Here is a 25,324-nt window from a genome sequence, read left to right on the forward strand (position 1 = left end):
TTTTTTTTTTTTTGTTATACTATGTATTTTAGTTGTTTAAGATGTCAAAGGGATAATGTAAATTAATAGTGTAGTTATTTTATTTATTTATAAAATATTTTACAATTTTTCAAAATAAAAAGTTTAAGTAAATATGTCAAACCTGTCAAAATAAAAAAAAAAAAAATAAATGAAAAGAAATATACCAAGGTCATCATCACCCCATTGTCATCCTCCAAAGATAAACCCCCATCAAAACCCATACACACACAAACACTTCATTCACCAAAAAATGGGGATACTCACACTTCCACTAGTCACCTCTCTTTTCAAGCCCCATCTTTCCCTTCTCTTCACCACCACCACCACCACAATCCACCGCCGCCGTCCCTTCTTCCACCACCTCCCAATACGACGCCGTTTCACAAGTCTTGCAATAACCCAATCTCAATCCACATCAACTTCAAATGCAGAGGAACAACCTATTAAAGTTACTATTCCAACTTTTCAGCAAGCCATTCAACGTCTCCAGGTAAGTTTTACCTATCCTGACCTATACTTACACTAATCTGTATCTATTATTGTTTGTTTGGCATAAATCTGTGTCAAGAATTGTGGGTTTTATCTTATTGAATTGAGATTTTAATCTTGTGTGAAAAAGCAAGAAGCTTGATGAGTAATTAAAGAAATTTGTGTGCATTTGTATTAGGTTGACATGTAAAATGTCTTCGGAAAATGGATATATATATTTTTTTATTTCTCATTGGCTTTTAGGTTTATATATTGAAGTTATAGTTTTGATTAGTTTCTTGAACTACTTGATACAATGTTGTTCTACAATTGAAGTGGGTAATTGCAAAAAACAAGGTAAATGGGGATGATGAATCCCTGATTCCCTGTTCAGGCTACATGGGAAAGTTGAGCCTTTGACTCTGATGTGCGAGGCCTAACCGGTTTATTTGTGGCCTTGAGTATTTGCAAAAGAAATCTTAAATCAACATATGTTTCATATAAAAAATGAGAATTATTGGGGGAGGGTCAGTTGGGTTAAAAGAACGATGGGGTCAGTATTTCTCTGCCATGATAACTGATAAACCATTTTGGGAAGGAATACATAGTCTTGAAAGCAAAAAGTTGTAACTTTTAAAACAAATGTCTCATTTTTTATTTTTATTTTTTTGAGAATGACATTCTAATCTACTCCAACTCCTATTTTCACACGTATGCCTGAGATGAAATCTAGGACTCTTGAAAAACCCCATATTAATCCACCTCCACATATGTGAGAAGTGAGACTCGAAAACACGTAGATCCTCCCAAGGTCAAAGACCTTACCAATAGGCCACTAATCATTTTTGAAATATAATTAGTACATTTTGACCATGTGATAGAAATGTATATAGGCTAAACCTCACCTCACTTCTTCCTAATAATTGAATCTACAAAGCAGGGATGCTTCAATCCTTGCTTTTGTGCTCAACTTTTATCATCATCTTGCTTATCACTGTTTTTCTTTTTTGTAATAGAATGTCAATATATAGCCATTAGTTTCTCTCTCGAGCATTCTTTTGCTACTTTTTTTTTTCCCAACATATGTTTTTTACTTATGCTGCAGGAGTACTGGGCATCTGTTGGATGCACAATAATGCAATGTAGCAACACTGAGGTACTAAGTAATAAACAAGTTTATTTTCAAGGCTAGATGCAACTTATGGGATCATTGGTTGTATGCAATATAATAAAATACTACAAAACATTGAGGATTTGTGGCATGACAAATGGCATCTTTGAAGATATAGTTAATTCGGTTTGTTTACAGTTGATAAAACTCTCATAGAGTCAAAGGTTGCACATGCTCTCTCTTTTGGTTATATTGACAATATCTTGTGCTTATCATTGTATGTCTTGTTTGTATTGGCTAGGTCGGAGCTGGGACTATGAATCCCTTGACATTCTTAAGGGTTCTTGGTCCAGAGCCATGGAATGTTGCGTAAGTGTGCTTTCAATGTTGATATATATGTGCTTTATACCTTTATATAATTCTATTTGAATTATGCAAATGCCTACTCAGATACATCTTAAGCATCCATCGTCTTTTTAGAGATTTTGTTCTAATATTGTCAATATTCAATACCTAATCAGTTTAAAGTTTGCCTTTTGGTCCAAATATGTATGGAGACACCTTTAAGCAACTAGCTGACTTATGTAATCTGGAGTGCATCTAACATGACATTAATCATTTATCTCTCCGTAGCCACTTAAATTAGCCAAGGCAAAATTTCAGATTACGCTTGTTTGAACAGTTTGAGACGTTTCTGCTCGGCTAGGGTTGCTTGCAACCACTGATTTGTCCATTTTCTGACTTTTTAATAGAATAACTATGTTAACTGTTTTTTCATAAATTATAACAATAATAATAATCTAAGTGTTTGAGTAAAGTGATTTGGCATTTGGGAATTGGGAGTTTGTATGCATTGCAAATACACCAAGCAAACCCGTTTAACCCCTCTGGCCTGTTCTGTTTATTATTAAAAGAATTTATTTGACTCCTTTGGCCCTGTTCTAGAGTAAGAATTAACCACATTGACCAATTAATAACCAAACTGGTTAAAACTTATCACCACTACCAAATTCACTGGCGTGAGGTGCAAACTTCTTCTAGGTAATCGTGAGCAAGTACTAACAACTCAAACAAACTCGCTCAGGGTGCATTATTCGCTATTTTGTGCGCATGATGTTTTCTTTTTTTGCTTCATAATATGTAAACAAACTCACAATCACCTATATCTCTTCTGATTATGCATACTTGATGGACCCACAAAATTGAAGTGTTAATTAAATAAAGGAATAGGACGTTAATGATATCTACGTTATTGTGCGCACATGCTACAGTAGTCTTACCAATATAAGTTCTATGTTTCTGTGAGTCAAATATGAGTTTTTTAATGTTTGACGTGATTGCTGATTTGGTAGCTTCTGGTGGAAGGTATGCAGAGCCAAGTATCCGGCCAGATGATAGTCGTTATGGTGAAAACCCTAATAGGCTTCAACGTCATACTCAATTCCAGGTTACCATTGGTTCAGTTTTTACTATAAATCATCAATAAAATAAACATGTTATTTATCTCATGAATTTTCTCTCTCACAGGTTATATTAAAGCCTGATCCTGGAAATTCACAAGACCTTTTCCTCAGGAGTCTATCGGCTCTAGGTTGTGATTTTGATATTTTAACACTTCCTTTAACGAGTTTATTTACTTTTGTGTAGTGTATCTATGGCTATTCATCTATATAATTATGGTGGTTTTCTGACTTGCCGTTAACCAATAATCGACCGTTTCTTGTTGTTGCATAGGTATTGATGTCAATGAACATGATATTCGTTTTGTTGAAGACAATTGGGAAAGCCCAGTAAGTCAAATCGCCTTTTATTAAAAATTTTGGTTTCAGCTCATGCTTCTTCCATTCCATTCTAATATCTACTTTGACATTTGAGAGTGTTAGTTTTCAACATTTATTTACACTGATCTGATCCACAAGATTGCAATGCTGAACTCTATTTAAGTATTAATTGTAGTTCACCAGTAGCTTGCAGTGAACATATGACATAAAAAATAAATGTGACTCTCATGGTCAAAAAAGAATCAAACACAGGAAAGTATTACTTTTGTTATAACTTTCCAAAATGGGAAATGTTGGCATTTTAGTGGGAGAAATATTGCTGTTCTTGTGGGACATAGTGTAGTGTTTCTTTCTTATCAAACTTTGATAAGTAATTGATAGTTGAATTGAGTTGTGCAAGAAACACTGGAAATAGAAGGGAAAATACTATCTAGGGCAAATGAAGTTGAATGAGTGATCATCAACCTGTGTATCTATTTTTATCCCAAATAAACCACCATTCTTTCAAATTGTAAAATTGACATTCTTCATAAGTGTGAGATCTCAAATAAATCCTGAAAAAGTAAATGCAAAAGAACACACATCGTTTCTGCACTAAGACAATAATGATGCTTTGGTTGCAATAAGTGAGTCGAGTGGTTTGTGTAAATTTTAAGTGAGTGGACTTTAGATGTCACAACGGAAATACAAAGGTTTGTTTGCTTTCTTTCTACAATATAGTAACTAATGTTCCTTGACTCGTGGTCTTCCTCATGTACACCACTAGGTACTTGGTGCTTGGGGATTGGGCTGGGAGATTTGGATGGATGGAATGGAGATTACACAGTTTACTTACTTCCAACAGGTACCTTATGTGCCTTTTCAAATGTGGCAAGATTGGCAGGCTGGTTAACGAGGTGTAGAAATGGGTCATTTTTAGTAAGGGTCATTATGAGTTGGCTAACAGTTGTATAAACGGGTCATTTTTAGTAAAAGGTCATCATGGGCCGGGCTTAATCGCAAACTCTTTTTTCATGTGTTTGTTAATATAAAGTATAAATACTCGATACGGTAATCATAAAAAGTTATGATCACAATAATTATCTAAATATTTTTATAAAATGATTTAGGAGGTTGTATGCGTTAAATTAAAAAGGACTTCAGGCAACTTTTGATCATATGACCTGCTTTATATATGACTTGTTTGAGATAAAAAAACAACCTAAATATCCCATTAACAAGTAAATGGCCTGACTCGTTACACTCCAGACCTTTTTCATAGCCCATTTTTTCCTATCTTTGCTAGTATTCTCTCTTTTCTAACCCCTCGTGTTTAAGGCTGGAAGTCTTCAGTTGATGCCAGTGTCTGTTGAGATCACATATGGTCTTGAACGCATCCTAATGTTACTTCAGGTTAGAATATAATACACAACTGTGTTTGTACTTTGATTCAGTTTCTTCTTGCTTTATATAATATATTTTTTTTGTCTTTTAGGGAGTTGATCATTTTAAAAAAATCAAATATGCTGATGGAATCACTTACGGGGAGCTCTTCTCTGAAAATGAGTATGTTATTTTGTCTTTTCTTGCTAAATTTGTGTTATGATGAATATGTGAAACAGATTATACATACACATCAAGGATGAAAAAAAAGTAGGATAAATAACATAAAAAAATCTGTGTTATTCCTGGGAAAAGGGAAATTGAAACTTGATTTTAATTCTATGAGCTTATGATGATGCAGGAAAGAAATGAGTTCATATTATCTAGAACATGCCAGTGTGGATCATATTCAGAAACACTTTGACTTTTTCGAGGCAGAATCACGTGCGTTGCTTGATTTAGGTCTTGCAATACCTGCGTATGTGTTAATGTCTTGTTTCCATTGTAGTGCACAATCATTTCCGTTTTTTAATAATATACCAGATGTTTGCTGAACTTCTATAGGTATGATCAGCTTCTCAAAACTTCTCATGCGTTTAATATCTTAGATGCTAGAGGGTTTGTTGGGGTAACAGAACGTGCTCGTTATTTTGGGCGGATGCGCAGGTAGCTTCTTCTTTTTAACATGTTTTTATCATGTCTTTATTCAAGAAAAGAGGCGGGAGTCTTGAACTTTTACTTATAAATGGGTTGATAGGGTTTTATTTTATCTCGTAGGTGTCAAATATAAATTTTTGCTAGTTGGGGAATGAGTTGAAAGGTTCAATTGGGTTGAAATACGTCCAAAGTCTATCTTTAATGCACACAACATCCTAAACTGTTACACTGAAAAATTTAGATTTGCTGTTGTAATGACACTGCTTTTTTTTTTCCTTTATCAATCTTTAAATAGTAAAAAAAACTGGACAAAATAAGTATTGGTGGGTCAACCCAACCTATTTTGATCCGACTAAAAGATGACCCATTTAATTCCAACCCATTTTGAGTGGTTTACAAGAGTATAGAATAATTACCCACAATATGACACATTTGTTGCCTTTTTTCTCTATCAGTTTAGCTCGACAATGTGCCATGCTCTGGTCAAATACAAGAGAGTCACTCGGATATCCGTTAGGCGTTATTTCTCAATTTAATAACCTTACTACTCCCAAGGAGGTTTTAAAATCAGAAGCAAAAAAGGTGCTTATAGTTACCTTTCGTCCTTCAACACCGGTTTAGCTAATTTGAACATATATTGTTAGAAGAGAGATGATAATACTAATACTAATAGTCTAATATGTTATTTTGATCTCAATGAATCTCCAACAATCTATGTACAAATATTTACTACAAGATCAGTGGTTTAAAATTCTTTACTTTTGTTTTGTTCGGCATTGGGCATTGCTAGTTACTTCTAACTCCGTCCCATGAAAAGTAAAGGGTTAGGCTAGACATGTAGTTTGATATTTTGATTAAGGTGTTTGACTATTTGTCGAATATATGAAAGACCCTTCAAAGAAGTAAGGAAAGATATCTTGTAGATCCAAATCAATATCATTAGCTTGTTTGTAATGGCAGTTATGACACAAAATCCTTCCAAAAGAGGAAATGTATACAGTGTTCATGGTATAAAGGGGCCATTACACTAATGAACTCATCTTTAAGTTTTGTTGCAATAGGTTTCTATTAGTTGGATTGTGTGTAATTATATTTATATATAGTAGTCTAGTGAAAGTTAATATGTTTTACTAAGACCTTTCCCTGGTTTTTATGAAGTGTAGGTCTCTACTGAACCGAGATTGCTGCTTCTTGAGATTGGAACAGAAGAGTTACCACCAAATGATGTTGCTAGTGCTGGACAGCAAGTATGTTTTTCTTTTACGGTTTATTTAGCTTGTAATTATTTTTCTTTTCAATTAAAAATATATAAAACTTTGGGTCTACTAGTTGTGCATTCGTTATTATTATTTTAATACTTGTTTCTAATTACGTATCTCTGGCTATAATGTATAATTTCAGCTCAAAGATTTAATTGTGCAATTACTTGGCAAACAAAGGTTGACTCATGGTGAAGTTCTTGTATATGGCACCCCAAGGAGACTAGTAGTATGGTTTCCTCTTCCTTTCTATGGTTTGGTGTGAGTAATAGGATAAGTCAGAGGTGGATAATTGGGGTGTTTAGGTTTAGGCCAGATTGGGTTGGGGTGACATGTTCTATCTTTTGTAAGATCAAGCAGGGACGGGTGGGTTGACCCATTAACGTTCTCTTCTTCAGGTTGTTATAAGTAAAGAATGATTTAGTTATGATCACCAAATTACCATTACAATAATGATCCGAATCTTTTAATAAGACGGTTTAGCTGGTTCTATCCATTACACATAGATTTGTGGGGGTTTCAAACGGCCCATCTAACTTGTTTCTTTTTACCTAAAGTTTTGATTTGTTTCATTTGACATACCTGAGATAAAACACATCTCTAATCATCCCATTCATAAGTAAATGAGTTGAAATGGCCAACTATAATCTTTGTTGTTAATCCTTTAAAAATGTAAACATCTAGTGTGATAATATATAACCATATGATCTATTGCTGTTTAGACTTGCTTTTCATTTCAACTTTTGGGATTGCAGATTAGTGTTGAAAACCTATGCTCCAAACAATCGGCAAATGAAGTCGAGGTTCGAGGGCCTCCAGTTTTGAAAGCTTTTGATAATCAAGGAAATCCAACTAAGGTATCTTGATTTCTGTAATTTCTCCTTGAGTGTGTGTATGTGAAAAAAGCTTTCTTTGTTTTCTCTTGGACAAGGCCTTGCTGAGTTGCTTCCTTTGTATCTTGAGCAAACTTTAAAATCTTGTGGAAATTAGTCGTTATTCAGTTTTATTATATATTTTGTGTTGTTACTTGTTAGAGCTTGAACTAATTGCTGATTTTTTATTTCTTTTCATTTATTAGGCAGCTGAGGGTTTTTGTCGTAGAAACTCTGTTCCAGTGGACTCGATGTATAAAAAAACCGAAGGTATACCTTTGTGTCTATGGAGAGCTGTATTTTAATTTTCTTCTTTTTTTGCTCAATCTTTGAAGTTTGAGACATTGCATGGCATATTCGTTTATGAGAACTTATATGGAATTTGTTATAGATCATTTTGAAGTTTATAAACACTTAATAAGAGTTATCCCCTAGATCTATCTGTATTTAATAAGAGTTGACTTTAGCGTTCTTCTCATTGAAGGTATACCTTTGTGTCTATGGAGAGCTGTATTTTAATTTTCTTCTTGTTTTGCTCTATCTTTGAAGTTTGAGACATTGCATGGCATATTCGTTTATGAGAACTTATATGGAATTTGTTATAGATCATTTTGAAGTTTATAAACACTTAATAAGAGTTATCCCCTAGATCTATCTGTATTTAATAAGAGTTGACTTTAGCGTTCTTCTCATTTATTGATGCATGCTTTTTATCGCTGTTAAATACCAAATTTTTAGACGTGATCTTATAGATGGATATTACTGTATCGTGTCTATATTTTATGTGTATGTTGTTTTCACTATAGCTTTTTTTTTTCTCTCTAAATTTCTTTGACGAAAAACAATTATCATTTCAATCAATCAATTTCACAAACTAACGAAATTATAACTCTTCTGATATTGTAATAGGTAAGACAGAGTATGTTTATGTTCGTGTGATGGAGTCTGCACAGCTTGCTCTGGAGGTACATTAAACAAAGTCCATTTTGATATTGTTGATAGTGAGTGGGAAAGGGTTATGTTTATAGAGGATCTGGCCTTTCATTTCATATTATATATTCCCGTATTACTTGCATTACTATACATTTTTTCAATCTGTCCGAACAGTGACAAAGCTAGAATTAAGTTCATTGGGGGACGGTATAACTAATTAAAAAGCCTTAAAGGATAAAGGGAACCACATTTTTTTTAATGGGTTTCTGGGATTCCGGATTAGTAAATGTTTAGTATGTTTAAGGGTTGTTTCCATATAACATTCTTTTTATATAACTATATAGAAACTAGAAATTGTAAATATACTTTTAGCTTTAGGTAATTTAATAATCTGAATCTGATCTTGTATTTATTTTCTATAGGTGTTATCGAAGGAGTTGCCTGGTGCAATTGCTAAAGTATCATTTCCAAAGTCCATGCGATGGAACTCTGAGGTGTGGCTCCTAGAATTGTTATTTATAAGCCTTTGGTTGTATATGTGTCTTTTAAGTAAGCGCTGCCATATTATAAAATAAGTTTCTTTTCATTTTTAGGAAACAATAAATGGACCTTTTGGTTAGTCTTGCATTGAGATTTAATTATTCATAGCCAACTTTCCTGTAGTTCTATGTTTTCTAGCTTAATATACAATTTACATATGTAACTGATTGATATATGTGTAAACGTTTACTATCATAAAGTCATGCAATTTGAGAACCATATAATCTTTGGTCTTACAACATCCATATGGATGATTAAGTTTTCCATTCTTTTCGATAATTGTCTGCTTGAGTAAATTTTCTGTTTATTTAAGATGTGAATAATCAGCTTATTCTGCTATCATCCAGGTACTCTTTAGCCGACCTATCCGTTGGATATTGGCCCTACATGGAAATGCAGTTGTTCCTTTTGCCTTCGCTGGTACTTTGAGGCAAGTGGTCACTTCAAATAATTCTCAAAAGACATTGACTAATAGTCAAACATTATAAAATCCCATAATAATGACAAGCAAAGAACATAGTAACTAACTAGATCTGGCGTTATCTATATACTGTAATCATTTCTAATGGGCAAAATGTAATTCAAATGGAGTCTGCCAAAAGCAGAAATGTGACCTATGTTCTGATAGGAGTATCATCCAATATCTCATTCAAACAATCCTCCTTTTTACATGTTTAATTATCTTATAACAATATGCTTGAAATTTTTAATTGTTTGTATCAGCAGAAAAGGGCTTTGAAATATCATTTATGAGCCAATATAGATACTTCAAAGCAGTTAACAGTAGACAACCCATTAATAGTTTTGAGATAATTGCCATAAGAAAAGCATGATAGGTTTGCCATCCTTTTCTTTTAAGATGTATTATAATATTCAAAAGGTGCAGTTTGCATAAATAATCCACACGTAACGAGTAGCTATTACACTAAACCTTATGTTATTTTTATATGAAAGCATAACAGAATAGCAGAACCTAGTCATCAAGATAAAATCGTACTTGGCTGAGTATAGTCTTCTTGTTTTCATATAATCAATTTTCATTGTGTTGTTTGACCGCAGTGGTAATAAATCTCATGGTCTCCGGAACACGACATCGGCAACGGTCACGGTATGTGTGATACATTAACTTTAATTATTCTTACTGGTAATGCCGTAATGGAGTTTCAAAATCCCTTAAAAAATTTAGTAATCCCTAGTTTTCACTTGAAACAAAGTTGTTGATATATGATAATGAGATTTTGATATTTGTGCAGGTTGATAGTGCAGAGTCTTATGCGGGGGTAATGCAAAAAGCTGGAATTTCCGTTGACACCGAGGTTACTTAAAACTGCATGTATCATTTATTATCGATAATAATGTATCTAGACTTTGCTTATTAATTGTTGTCATTGTTGCAGTTACGGAAGAATATAATTATAGAACGATCCAATGATTTAGCAAAAGATGTCAATGGATGTCTTGTGATGCAGACTAGCTTACTTGATGAGGTAACTGGTCTTACATTATTGAAGGTGGCAGGTGGCATAATGGGCAGCTTGGGCGGGTTAGGTAATATGTCAATATGAGTAATTGTGTGTAGGTGAGTATGACCTGAACTACTCTTTGTCCAACAGTGTTCATTATTGTAAATGCAAATGTAAATAGTTAGTGCGCCATAAGATCCTACCATTGTATTCTCTTAACAATACTATCGATATACATTTTAGGTGACTTTTGACATGTTCCCTTATTAGTCAACTATTTTATTACCCATTGACCTTTTAGACGTCAAACATAACCTGAGTAGACTTAAGTATATGTGATACGAACTGGATGATAAGTTTATTGATAATAAACGATAATTAAAAAATACAAAAGTCCGATGCTCTCGAGAGCAACCATCCCCCGGGCCTACTTTGTGGAGGTAGGATCTCTCCTAACTTTTCTGATGACCAATTTCCACATAAGAAAACCCTACATTTTAATCTCTGTTTATTATAAATTCCTAACTTGCTACCCAAGATAGAATATAACTTTTTTTTTTGAAAATTAAATTTTATTCACACTCACCCCGGCAAAACACCGGCGGTTTATAATTTTATATACACAAATACTTACAATAGGTTAAAGTTACACTGATTGTGCCAAGTGAGGCTCTTATGTTTCGTTCTGTATCTATACCATAAATACCCGAGAGACTTAATGTTTTGAGTAATTCCGGTTACATTCACAATGGCATTAGTGAATTTGACCTCATTCCTAGCTTTCCAAGTGCTCCAGCAACTCGTCATAATTATCCCTTTAATAAATATAGAGCTCTTATCAACATGGATTGGGGTTGAAGCCTTGTTGAGGCACCTCTTCCTGCAATCTCACATTTTCTAAGTTTAACCGAGTGTTTGGGCTAATGAATGTAGGTTGTAAACCTTGTGGAGGCACCTGTTCCCGTGCTTGGGAAATTCTCAGAGTCCTTCCTGGTGCTACCGAAAGAACTACTAGTAATGGTATGGTGTTTTTTTCTTAAAATATCTGCTAGAAAAGCTGTTACAAACAGTAAAGATAATCATGTCTTACACATCATGTTTGGATATGGTTTATATATTGTGCCATTCTTTACTTTCTACAATTTTCATTTTTGTGTGTTTGATATTATCAATCCTAAACTTATGGCGTATATAACAGTGAGTGGCCATAAAAATATCCTTATAATTTAAATATGTTGTTGTGACAATGTAATTTAAATATGTTCATCGTCTCTTCATCGCTTATTTTGGAATTTCATATCTTGTGCTGTTTTTGAAGTAAATCTAAACATAACTATATATTCTTTTCGGATTGTTTGCTGAATTATAATTTAGTTTTGCAGGTTATGCAGAAACATCAGAAGTACTTTGCCTTGACAGACAATAAAGGAAATCTGTTGCCATATTTCATTGCTGTGAGTCATTAACACCATTTCAAAACCGCAATTAAGGCATTTTAAACTTATATCTATGTTCTGCCGTTGATTAGGTTGCAAATGGAGCAATTAACGAGTCAGTTGTTAGGAAAGGAAATGAAGCTGTACTCAGGTTTGGACTCTCTCTCTTATATGTCGGTTTATTATACTTGTGAGGTTCAACCGAATGAGCTGAATAATTTCCTTCATTTCAGAGCTCGATATGAAGATGCTAAGTTCTTTTATGAGTTAGATACTAGTAAAAGGTTTTCAGAGTTCCGCTCTCAACTCAATGGAATCCTGTTTCATGTACGTGCCTCTTACTCTGTTTTCTTGGAAAAAGTTGATTCAAGATCTTTTGGATCTAAGTTATCTTGAAAACTAGAGATGGAAAGATGGACATTTTGGGAACATCTTCAAGTGGGTCTGGGTGAAAATCAGTGACATAAATATGAATAAATTGGCAATGATTACAGAACATTATCATTACAGTAATAACTCAAATCCTGGATAGTTAGGATGCTTTACGGATTCAAAGTTGATGTTGGGCGACCTTAATTTTTTTGACCATTTGAAGTGTTCCCCTAAGTTATAAAGTTTTACTTGAGTCATTTGAGATATAAAACAACCAAAATTGACCCATTCATTGGTTAATGGTCGAAGTTGTCACCTCTTAATATCTTTAAGTTCTTTATCACCCTACTCCTTACTGGTTTGGATAAAATGCTAGTTGATGTAATTGATGTTCTGATCTGTGTCTCTTACAATTTGAGCTATTCAGGAGAAACTTGGAACAATGGAGGACAAAATGATACGGGTGGAGAGTACTATTACTCAACTCGGATTGGCTTTAGGAATTAGTGAAGATAAGCTCCAGATTACTCAAGAAGCTGCATCACTGGCTATGTCTGACCTCTCAACTGCTGTTGTTACAGAGTTTACTTCCCTATCAGGAATAATGGCACGCCACTATGCTCTTCGTGAAGGATACTCGCAACAGGTTTTCAAATTCATACTCTATCATAAGTTTTGCTCTGTTCATATCTTAATATAGATGCTGTTACACTGGGATACTGATTTTGTTTCATGGGGATACATATTTTATCTTACTCGCTACACTTTGTTGCTTCACTTTATTTTGCTCAATTCTAGTCGGGGAAAATTGATTTGTAAATACATGCATGAACCTAGAGAGAGAAATAAGGGAGACGGAGAGGGGGTCATACATGTAGAATACAAGCTGTTATTACACTTGTTGATCGGAAAATTTAATATATCAGATTGCAGATGCGTTGTTTGAGATCACACTCCCACGATTTTCTGGTGATATACTCCCGGAAACCGATGTAGGAACTGTATTGTCCATTGCAGACAGGTAAAGTGCTTCTAATAAGTCATGGACATATCATGAACTTGTATCCATATTTAAAATTTACAAATTAATTTGTAAATCTGTCAAGATAAAAGGGAAAAAGAAGAAAAGAAAGATGATGTTTGAACTTTTTGGGGTAAAAAATGAAAGACTGTAAGATTTTTTGATATGAAGCTTAAATGGTTAACAAATGATACTTCTCAAAGATTGAAGATATGGTGTCACTTTGAAGTTGAATTCTACCTTTTAAGAGCAACAGGCCAACAGTCATAGGATACTTTGTGTGTGGAGAGCATGATTTTCAATAGGTTTTCCATCAATTTGGCAGGTTAGATAGCCTAGTTGGCTTGTTTGGAGCTGGATGTCAACCAAGCTCGACTAATGATCCATTTGGTCTACGGAGAATCTCTTATGGTCTTGTAAGTGATCTGACTTCGTATTTAGTCAACTCTTATCTATTGACGTCTTAGAAATTCTATATATTGACTTGTTTCAGGTCCAAGTCCTGGTAGAAAAGAATAGAAACTTGGACTTGCGACATGCTTTGGAGGTTGCCGCCTCTGCTCAATCCTTAAAAATAGAAGAAGGAACACTAGATGAGGTAAGCATACAGTTTATAGTTCTTACATCCTGTAATTAAAATGTTAACATATATATTATTATATGTAACAAACCCTCGGGCAAATACATAGCATTGTGAATTCTAACAAGTACCATAAAGTTTTTAAAAAGGTATGAAATTTAATTGACATTTTAAAATATTTCTTGCTATATGAATGAACATGGTACCTGTTTGAGGTGTGTAACAATAGTAAATGTTGTACTTTCTCATGTGAGGGGGTATGCAGCTCATCCATCGATATGCTTCTCACACTAAGTGTACTTTAATTCTGTGGGTGGGTGAGTATATATTCAATCAGTGGTCTAACTCTCATCTATCTATTCTAACATTGCATATCTTGGGAACGAAGTATAGTCATTAGGCATTGACGCATTGGTTGATGGATTGTTTTACTTCTCTTGTTTATAGATCTTTGTATTTATATTTTCCATGCTATAATTAACTATCTTTACGCTTCATCTACATGCTCCTTTTCTTCATGAAACCATTTTTCTTTTTTCCGCTTCAATTTTAGGTGCTTCAATTTGTTACACGAAGACTTGAACAATTTCTGGTATGTCTACTCATCTCCTAGCTATTCAATTTCAAAGATTCTGACATTTCACTTCTAACTTTTGTATTTCTAATGCCATTTATTTTATCTTTTCATCTCCAAAAATAACCTAGTTTGAAGCTTTCAAAAGTCAAATTTTGTAGCAAATCATTTCTTTCATGATTTAATCGGTTTCTTTGGTGATGTTAGGTTGATAAGGGAATAAATCCAGAAGTGGTGCGTTCGATCTTGTTAGAGCGTGCAAATCAACCTAGTTTGGCAGCAAAATCAGCATATAAAGTAAGCCACAGATCAACATGACTTTATCTTTTTTATGCCGCTTGGCTTGCAGATGTTCATCGATGGGTTTAATCTTTTCTTCGTATTAATTCAACCCAACACTTGGTTTTAAAGAATGTAATAATGAGAAAATCCCCTGTTAGAAGAATGTAATAATAAGATGGTAGAACACTGATACTTTGGAACAGTGTGACCTGTTAGTGCCCTTGTTTAGTTGGATTTGATTTGGTTATTTGCTGTACATATGTATTAGAATTTTTTTATTCTCCTGCTTGTAGAGCTGCATGTAACCTCTTCGGCTCTTCCCAATTGGGTATAAATAAAAAGCTTGGTCTTTTGAAAAAATTAATACTTTGTAACGATGATACTTGGCAAATAATTTTTTTTTCTTTTCTTGACATAAGTTACTTGTGACATCTCACTATAGGAACTTCTGATATTTTCACAGGACATATCAAAGAAATATGTTTTCTTTTTTTCCCATTTTTATGTCATGGATTGAGTATTCAGTTTCATAGGTTCTATGGTTTTGCCTCCTAAATATATCGTCTTATCTATTTATATGTCTTATACGTAAAGAAGAGATCAAGTATGTTGCTAATATAATGAGTAACAGATGGATGTGTTGTCACGAGGGGAACTTCTGCCAAAGGTCGTTGAAGCATATTCTCGACCAACAAGAATTGTTCGTGGGAAGGATGTCGATGCTGGCATAAAGGTATTTTCTCATTACAAAGTATTAGACATATATTAATTTCCATTTATCATGTTCCGTAGTATTAGTTTCCTTCCTTTGATTTAGGCTACTCTATAAATATAGCCTCTTGTAATCCTTATGAATAATAATCAAATACAATAACCTATATGGTGTCATATGGTATCAGAGCGGAAATCCATTTTGTTTGGGTTATAAGTACGAAGGTGTGGAAAGCATTGACAACCGAAGACACGAAGAAAAGATAGATCAAGTTTGGTTTTGAAAATGTATTCAAATGGAGATGTGTTAGAGCTGGTACGAGTAGGCATGCGGTTTATAAGATAGATAGCAGTTTCAAAGGCATAATGCCAGAAGCGTTGTGGAACATGGGATTGTGCCATTAATGTAAGACCGGTTTCCACCACATGACGGTGACGTCTCTCAACAATACCATTTTGTTTACTGGTGTGTGGACAAGAAAAACGATGTATGATACCAAGTGAGGCGAAAAAAGGAGAGTTTTCTGAATTCTCCTCCCCAATCAGTTTGCACTCTTTTAAGTTTCTTAGAAAATTGTCGTTCAACCATGACGACAAAACGTTTAAAAACCTCAAACACATTAGACTTTTGTTTTAAAGGAAACAACTACATAAATTTGGAGAAGTGATCAACACATAAGAGGAAGTAGTGATGTCCATCCTGGTGCGGGCCCCCAAAGATCGAAAACAGAAGGTCTAAAATATGGGTGCTTTTATGTTCGGATGAGGACAAGTGGAGTTTGGAAGATTTTCCAACAGAACAAGAAGTACAATGGAAATCAAAATCTTTGGTGGAGATAGGTAAATGATACTTAGAAAGCATAGTTTGAAACAACTGGGAATGTGGATGTCCCAGACGTTGATACCATGTAGTTGTAGAGGCTCAGGCGATTGAGAAAGCAATTTTTGGAATTGGTTGATTGGCTAGGAAGTTGAGTCTGTAGAGTCCTCCATCACTAGGACCCATGAGAAGTGTACTGTGTGTATGTATGTCTTTTACGACAAAGGTGGGGTAAAAGATAAAATAAACATCGTTTTCACGACAAAATTTTTAAACAGAAAGGAGATTTTGTTTGATTTCGGGAACATGAAGAATATCCTTTACGGAAAAAGTTTTGCTAGGTGAATAATAACGAGATGAACCAATATGCAAAATGGGTAAGCCCTTACCATCACCAGCATGTAGATTGTCGCAACCATAATAGGGTTGAGTGATATCAAAAAAGTGACAAATCTTTCGCAACGTGGTTGTTTGATCCCGTGTCGCAAAGCCATGAACTAGATGCCTGTGAACGATGGTTGACATAATTGACAGATGGTTGTCTCGTCCGGAAAGTGGATGGGTCACGATTTGGGCATTGTGATGGAATATGAATAATTCCACAGTTGTTACACGTCCCATAAATTTTATTTAGAAAACTAAACATAACTGAGTTTCGATTACCTCCTTGGTTGCGGTTGTAAAATCTTCTGTGAAAATTGTCATTGTTCTTCGAGTGACTTGTGTAATACCCCTGTGAGTGGATAGATATCGGTCCTATTTGTAGACCAAGTTGGGCAACCAGTTGTTGTAGTTGTTGTAAGATCTCCATATATGTCTCCATATTCTTCAAATTAATAAGTGTATTTGATCGATTGGATGGGACTAATTGAAAATAAAAGATACTGAGATGCTAATTAATGTTGACGTGCTTGTTTCTTTTCTCCCTTTCTTTCTTCGGCCGAAAACAACTCAACACGGACCTCCTAATTAAATTGAGCTACTTTCTTCGACTGTAACTTTACGAAATCAAAAAACAAATTCTTGTCTCTTTCGGCTAACAACAATCAATGAATCAAGCACCTTAATATTAATTTTCTAATTGTTTTGCGGCTAACAAATCAACACTCCATATATCAAGCACCTTAATATTAATTATCTATTTGTTTTGCTGATTCCAAATCCCCTCACTTTAATTCGACGGATAAATAAATTCATAGAAAGTTGCTTTTTAATGTTGATGTAGATATTCGACGAGTAGGATTGCTACTACTCAAGAACTATGAAAGAATTGTTTGTTTTTTTTTTCACCGATCGACTTCTTTTTTTTTTAAGGGTTTTGTGGCTTTGATACCGTGTAACAACTGTGGAATTGTTGTTACATAGTATTAGTTTCCTTTCTTTGATGCACCGATTGACTCAAGAACATTCCCACGTTGTGGTGTGATAATCTAGGTGCGACATATCTTTTAGCAAATTCAGTTTTTCATTCACGTACGAAGCATGTTGAAGTAGATTTTCACTTTGTTCGAGAAAAAGTTGCAGAAAGAAAATTATCGATACAATTCATTTCTACAGATGACCAGATTGCAGATGTCTTCACAAAGCCACTTTCAGCTGCTCGATTCCTCGACATAAGATCCAAGCTAAAGGTTGCTCCCCGTCCTTAGCTTGCGGGGGGATATTAGACATACATTAGTTTCCATTTACCATGTTTCTATAGTTTTAGTTTCCTTCCTTTGATTTAGGCTACTCTATAAATATAGTCTCTTGTAATCCTTATGAATAATAATCAAATACAATAACCTATAAGGAGTCATACAAAGAAATTAATTAGAGATGGCTATATGGATGGATCAGGTGATTGGGTAACTTAAATTTTTGGAATAAATCAGATTGACAAATCCCAAACAGTTTTATTCATTTATTTTATGTATAATTAGTTTGTCAAGTTACATAAATTATTATTAATACAGCAGTAATCTATTATTTTTCAAAAAGTTCAAGGAATAGGAGGTTGTATGCATTCAAGACTTTGGGCAACGAGTAACCCATTTGACTCTTTTTATTTTCTTACTATTTTTCTCTCTAGACTAAGTTTTCAGATTTTCCAAAATTTATTTGCTCTTGACGGTATTGGAAAATTGGTTCATTTTAGGTGGATGAAGCATCACTTGAGACGGATGAAGAGAAAGCTTTATGGAGCACTTTTTTGTCTATTAAAAGCAAAATACATCCAGGTAATCTTTCTGTTCTATAAAAGTTAGTTTCCTTCCGTCTCATCAAAATTGCTACAGTTTTCACTTAGAGATGTCCTTTTTTTTAAGTTCCCGAAGTGGCTAAATAATTTGTCTTCCAGTTTTTGGTTGCAAGTTATAGATAGTATTGGGTTTGGTTATAAGATTTTTGTTATTAAAACTCAACATATAGCAAACTATGTATCTATATATGCACTTCTTATGAACTTGTTCTCTGCGAAAATTTTCAGGTATTGAGGTGGATAATTTTGTTGAAACGTCTTTGCAACTAGTTCAGCCATTAGAAGATTTCTTTGCTCATGTTTTTGTTATGGTGGTACGTTTTCTTGAATATCTCAAAGTTTCGCTATAAAACACTCCTATGGTCCTAAGCTTAAATTGCAATTCTTGCAAAAAGATGACTGGGAAAATGCATTTTTTCACTTTGACAAACTACTAACCAAATTGATTTTATAGCTTTTAAAGGAGAGATTTCTTGTTACTTTGAAATTGTTCAATTGTTATTTTCATTTAAAATGAGTACACATCTCATCCGAAACACCATCATATTGGCTCCACGATTCAAATCAAAATCTTATATTTTTAAAGTGCTAGGTATGACCCTAAATATTCAATGTACAATTTTTGTACTGCAAACTATATGATCATCCTGTTACGCTTATAGATTGGTAATTGGTTCTTATGATTATATACATTAAGCAAAATATATTCAAGTTTGATTTAAGAAAACTTTTAATTAATTGTTGATGCTTGCATTTGCAGGAAGATGAAAAGATCAGAAAAAACAGACTTGCACTGCTTAGAGAAATCTCTGAACTCCCAAGAGGAATAGCCGACCTCTCAGTTTTGCCTGGATTTTGACATTTTTATTACTTTCCATTTAGAGGGGGCACTCTTTTATAACTTACCGTTTTCACGATGCGAAAAAGTTTGGTACATGGGGTATTCTTTTTGCAGTATTGATAACACTTCGAATTATAGTTTACTGTGGAGATAGCGTTGTGAGGGCATTGATTATCCAGGCCTTCTAATAGGTTAGTTGGTTTCTGCAGTTGTGGAGCGCGATGAACATGTTTGATATAGTTTAAGTTATAGGGAATTTGTTCATTTTATTATCAAATAAATACATCGACTGTTTTAACCTAGCATGATAGCTTATAAGCGAATAGTTGCCATTCATTAAGATGTTTTATTAGATCAACTGCATACTTTTGTTGTGCTATATATAGTTCTGCTGTTTGAATAGGCATTCTTTTGTATGGAGTATTTAAAGAAATCTAATCACAATATAGAACACTCGGTGAACAAAATCACTAGAATCAATCTTTCATAGCAATTAAATGAAAACAAGCACCAAACTCGGTAATTTATGCATGTTTTTTCTTGTAGCAGAGGCTATGGTGCTACATGCATAGATATAAAAGATCAATACTGGACGGCACCAAAATGGTTTCGGTTTATTAGCTTAACATGATTAAGAGTTGGGATTCTAATTGACGTCCAGTACAATGGATACTTTCGTAGTATTTCTTAAAGAATAAAAGTTATTCTTAGGTTTTTGTACAAAATAGTTGAATGAAAGATGAGTCTAATTGATGTTACCTCTACATGTCGCTTAGACAAGCTTTATATATATATATATATATATATATATTTTAATATTACTTTTGTGTTTGTTTATAAGAATCTTCTAAAATTGAGTTGATGATTAATACTAAGAGTTAATATTTAAACTTCATATTTTGATCTTGCTTCTTTATTTTAATCTAAGGGTTAAAGTTGCTATAATTTTACGCAACTTTAGAGGTTCTGTATCTCAAAATGCCAATTATTAACGTGAAAATGTGTTGATTTGATTATTTTAAACTTAAATGGAATTTGATAACGGTATCAGCAATAACAATGATTTGAAAATTCATTACATAAAATGAATATTCGAGTAATTCGTTAGATAACATAAACTTTCGTGTATATCATTACACTCCAAGACCCTAACCCTTGATGTAAAAGTTGAAACTATAAAGATTAAAATCAGAAGTTATATATAAACGTGAATATCAAGTATTCATCTTTAGTAAGCCACTATCCTTCGACTAGTAAACAAACATAACACACAGAATTGAAAAACACACACGTAATATAAAAGATTGTTGAGGTATGCCATTATCCACATCGTAAATTTTCTAACACTCTTTATATATGCAAAGAAACGTTAATCATGAAATAGCTACAATTTTTTATTTTTCTTTTAAAGCAAATTTTGTTATTATTGTAGTTGTTGTTGTGTGTATGTAATTATCTATTGTAGCTGGCAATATACATTTTCCATTTTTCTTAAGGGCAGTGTTTTGCGTACACCTCTTTACAACAATTTGTGGTCGCTTTCACTATGAAATGTGAATGTCTGCGATTATGCTTTCTCTGTAAAACAATTCCTTATTTTGAGAAAACAAAATTTGGGGACCATGTGACCTCACCTAGGGACAATAGTATTAGTTCTACGGTTTCTTTATTTTAATGTTGTCTTACCTTTCACATTTTACAACAGTTGTTAAACTACTTAAAAAAAAGTCCGCCTCTTTAAAAACTTAAACAAAAAAAGCCTGCTTGTTGAAAAAAAAAAAAAAAGACCTCTATAAATCTGATTTAACAATTAGTGGCACATAATGGAGATTATATATATCTTTTATTATACTAAAACACAGTAACTTTAATAATTTATTAACCAATCACATTTCGATTTCTTTAAGTTTTTAATTTTGACTTTTCTTGACTTTTTATTATATTATATATATAAATAAATATATAAATAAATAAATATATATATATTTACACATAGTAGTCGACCAAAGATAACTATTATATTGGATAACTACAATTATAGTTTGTTCAATATATAAAAAAGATTACTTATATCGATCAGTTAGTATCCTCCTAAAACTATAATTTACTCTTACATGCTTCATATATATTAACATTAACGACGCAATGAATACAAAATAAATTCCAAATTCTACTTAACTCTATACAACCTTTTTAAAAGAATACAATCAATACATAATTTGAAATTTTCAAAATCATGTATTATTACTTCGATGACTCAAATCTACATGATGTAACTTTACCGACGTCTCTTGAGTACAAAATAAAAAAGTCTTTTATATGACAACAAAATTCGTATATCAAAAGGTACAAGTTGTAAATATAATTATTAGATAAAAACAGAGTATTCTTTAACTTAAATTTTTTTATCATATTCATTATGTTATTCAAGGGGAAAAGTTCAACTACTAAAACTGAAACAACCACCTTTATACAACTGTTCATTTATTTGGAATATTAGTGTAATTTATAGCACCAACTATTGCTTGATCAACCTTCGATGGTGTTGCCGGAAGATCTTTTTTACTAGAAGCTACATTAAGAGAATATTATTTTGTTTTTTATTTTATAACATTCTTTACCTTTGAACTGAATAGTTAGTTTTTATGTATATCTTCAACTTTGAAATTATAAGTTTTTATTACTTTAATGTATAAATATCTAATATTAATAATATCGTAAGTTCCGTGTCCAATGTTGGACACGGGTCTAAAATCTAGTGTAAATTAATATCTACAACGAAAACAAATCATATCAATAATTAAGTATTAAGCATGATACTAAAACTTATAAATAATTATAATTAATAGATATTTTATATTAATCATCAATATTAATACAAGTTTTCATCCCTACTGAATTACGATTAGGAAATATAAGTTGGTTGTACACATTTTGTCTATTCAAATAAGAATTTTCCCATGTCCGGTCCAATGCGTTAGGAGACCATAGTGGATGCGTAGGAGGTATCGGGAAATCCTCTTGTAGCACCAATCTTACCGAATGGTTACCATTGACACGTGCAATTACCCAAATATTATGTGGTTGTGATATTGGTGGACTACTAAAAAGTGGTAGAAAGGTTTTCTCTCCACGGTTGCTTAAAAAAACAACAACCACATTATACCTTGAAGCAAAAACCTTACCAATAGGCCACCAACTCCATTGGCTACTGGTTCCATTTCCATATTGACAGAAATGCAATAGAGTGTAACGAAAAATGGTTACTTGCATCTAGCCTAAACTACTGAGAAGTGTGACATCGCATTTTTATTCATTCCCACAATGGTTAAAGCAGTTAAGAAACAAAAATTAACCATTGTGTCTACCCTCTATGATTTAAGAGGAATGATACACTCACAAACTTTTTACTAACAAAATTTTACTAACTTACGTGTATTATGACTTGGCCCATCGAGATCATTAATATTCCTTAAATATATAACCCCGTAAGTAACCTTAACCTAGGTAAATTAACCTTAATTTTCACTTTCTGACTCCATTTTCTCTCCATTCCCACCTTCTTTCCCTCCCCTGTAACATATCTGCTAATATCCTCCTCTACATCACAAATAACTTATCAACATGAATCAGTCTTCTTCTTTTTCTTCTCCATCACATGATGAAGAGATATTATCTGATCATTCCTCCTTTCTTTCTTCCCCGTCAGATGATGACGGGTTGTTTTCCGGTTATGGTCAACAATTATTAACGGGTTCTGATCAATGGTTATTATTTGATGTTGGTCAAGGGCTATTCCCGGATTCTAGTCAAGGCTCTTTACCAGAGTCATCATTAATAGCTAATTATGAGGATGTAAATGTGTACGTTTTAATCAAGCATCATTACCAGAGTCATCATTAATAGCCCTCCATAGCGAGTTTTTTTTTGTTTGTTTGGCTCATCACATTTTTATCGTGTTTTTTTCAATCATTTTTGTGCAACTTGTCATTGGTTGGTTTTTGAAATTTGAGATTATTAAACTTTTCCTCTGTTGAAGATTTATCATTGTTTGATTTTTCTAATTGGAATGGTATCTTCAGTTCATGGAAGTCCATAATTTCAGCATTTGTGATTTTAGTTTTGGTTTTATAATAGATGACTAGACTGTTGTGTTTTTGTTTAATGTTTAGTCTCAGTAGCTACTTTAATATCTAGTTATATGTGATGGGTTGGAAACTTGGAATGGCTCATGTTAGATACAATTTAATCCTTTTTTTTTTTTTTGAATTGATGGATAGCATTGGCATTGTATTATCGTTCAAGGTTAGTAGGCGTTTTGGCCATGCCCAACACATAAAAGTTGAGGATTCTTTGTAATGTATTTTTTAGAATTCTGAAGCCATTGCTTTTGTTTTGCTATATATCTAATTAAAGAATCTACTCGTCCTTTAAAAGGGACAAAAGATAGTAGTAGAAAGGACCATTTCCATTGATGAACCCTTATTAGAAACATACAATAATCACCGTTTTGTGTACATGATACTATGAACCAATGAACCATTCACATTTTTAACGCTACCTACATTAGCAACCACCGTCTTCGGCAAAACCATGCCGAGTATTATTTTTAATTACAACATTTGGTTCCATATAGACCGGTGTATATCTATTATGTGTTAGCATCATTGACCACCTCTAAATATGTGAAAGAGTCACTTGATGAGCGTCGATGGCCTCTTTGTATATGCATTTCTGGTTCATTAAGAAGTTCATACAACCAAGATGGTTATTCATTGTACACCATATTTCTCGTTCTTGACGGTTCTCTAGAGTATGCCATGTCAGAATTACAAAACCTTGCAATAGAAAAAGACCAAAAGCATATTAGAAAAAAATATATATTTAGTATAGACCCGCAGTGTAACTAAATTTATATGCTTGCTGGTAATCGAAAACAAATTTAGGTTTCCGTCAACTAAGTAGGAAACACATATACTACTAATTTTTTCAACAACATTCATACCTTTGTTACACTTTTCACAAGATTTTAACCATTCGTCTATAACTCCACAAACACTCATCTTTCTTCAAACATACTTTCCTACATGTTTAAAAACAAATTTAAATATGATAGACAAATACAACATATAGATGCATCAGAGTATCAGAACCAAATGAACAATTGTGGAATTTCCACAAACACTTGATGGACCATAGATCCACAAAATTACCTAGAAAAATCTCAACGGGAAAAAGGTTTTAAAAAATCAGTTTCTAATAGAGCGGGGTTTAAATATCACATGCTAGTAGGGATGAGATCGGTACCGGAACCGTACCGAACCGATTAATACCGATACCGAAATGCACTTAAAGTGAGAACCGAATACCGTACCGATTACATAGGTACGGTACTGGTTCGGTACCGGTACCAGTACCAGTATTTCGGTTTTGTACCGAACAATACCGAAATTTCACGAGCGTTTTCGGGTTTGATGGTCTATGATGTTAGCTAGGAAAGCTGAAATTGATATGCTAATTTATTTTCTTGCTTACAGTAATCTAAAGAAAACTTGAATGCATTATCATTATGTGGTACCGGTTCGGTTTCGGTATTTTTGCTCATCTCTACACGCTAGCAAAAGGATATATCAAGGAAAAGAAAAACAACCTAGAAAAATGAATACCCGAAACTCACATCGATCCATCATCATTTGCAGTTTTCTATTTTCTTTGTATATTTGGGGAGAACTTAAGGTTGGTAGAGATAGAGTTTATGTTATTTTGGAGAGAAATTAGGAAAGACTTTTAATGATATTAACTGACGGAGAATAAAAAGATTAACTAGGAGAATAAAAAGATTAACCATAGTTAAGAATATCAAGATGATGTGGATGGGTCAGGTCATGATATACGTAACTTAGTAAAATTTTGTTAGTAAAAAGTTTGCGAATATATTTAAACCTTAAACCAAAAAATAATTTACCTTCTAATTTGACTGT

The 25,324-nt window shown here is 33.3% G+C and overlaps 1 protein-coding gene across 3 annotated transcripts; it reads left to right on the forward strand.

Moving 5' to 3' along the window:
• Nucleotides 1-221: 221 nt before the first annotated feature.
• LOC122595948 (glycine--tRNA ligase, chloroplastic/mitochondrial 2) lies at nt 222-19,701 on the forward strand. Of its 3 annotated transcripts, XM_043768430.1 has the most exons (36): nt 222-511; nt 1,595-1,645; nt 1,902-1,969; nt 2,966-3,047; nt 3,128-3,191; nt 3,335-3,390; nt 4,148-4,225; nt 4,699-4,773; nt 4,856-4,926; nt 5,105-5,221; nt 5,308-5,409; nt 5,856-5,982; nt 6,564-6,647; nt 6,802-6,888; nt 7,415-7,516; nt 7,738-7,801; nt 8,441-8,496; nt 8,887-8,958; nt 9,352-9,434; nt 10,064-10,112; nt 10,258-10,320; nt 10,402-10,491; nt 11,401-11,487; nt 11,850-11,921; nt 11,996-12,054; nt 12,137-12,230; nt 12,703-12,921; nt 13,202-13,296; nt 13,622-13,712; nt 13,790-13,894; nt 14,430-14,468; nt 14,658-14,747; nt 15,364-15,465; nt 18,401-18,482; nt 18,731-18,816; nt 19,263-19,701. In XM_043768430.1, the coding sequence occupies exons 1-36, from the start codon at nt 272-274 to the stop codon at nt 19,359-19,361; spliced, it is 3,201 nt and encodes a 1,066-aa protein (XP_043624365.1). In that variant the 5' UTR covers nt 222-271; the 3' UTR covers nt 19,362-19,701. The 3 variants fall into 3 exon arrangements, with proteins under 3 accessions (XP_043624365.1, XP_043624366.1, XP_043624367.1); XM_043768431.1 differs by lacking the exons at nt 222-511; nt 1,595-1,645 and having other exon boundaries at nt 1,946-1,969; nt 2,953-3,047; XM_043768432.1 differs by lacking the exons at nt 222-511; nt 1,595-1,645 and having other exon boundaries at nt 1,948-1,969; nt 2,974-3,047.
• The last annotated feature ends 5,623 nt before the right edge of the window (nt 19,702-25,324 follow it).

Source organism: Erigeron canadensis, chromosome 4, assembly GCF_010389155.1.
Source record: "Erigeron canadensis isolate Cc75 chromosome 4, C_canadensis_v1, whole genome shotgun sequence".
Taxonomy (NCBI): domain Eukaryota; kingdom Viridiplantae; phylum Streptophyta; class Magnoliopsida; order Asterales; family Asteraceae; genus Erigeron; species Erigeron canadensis.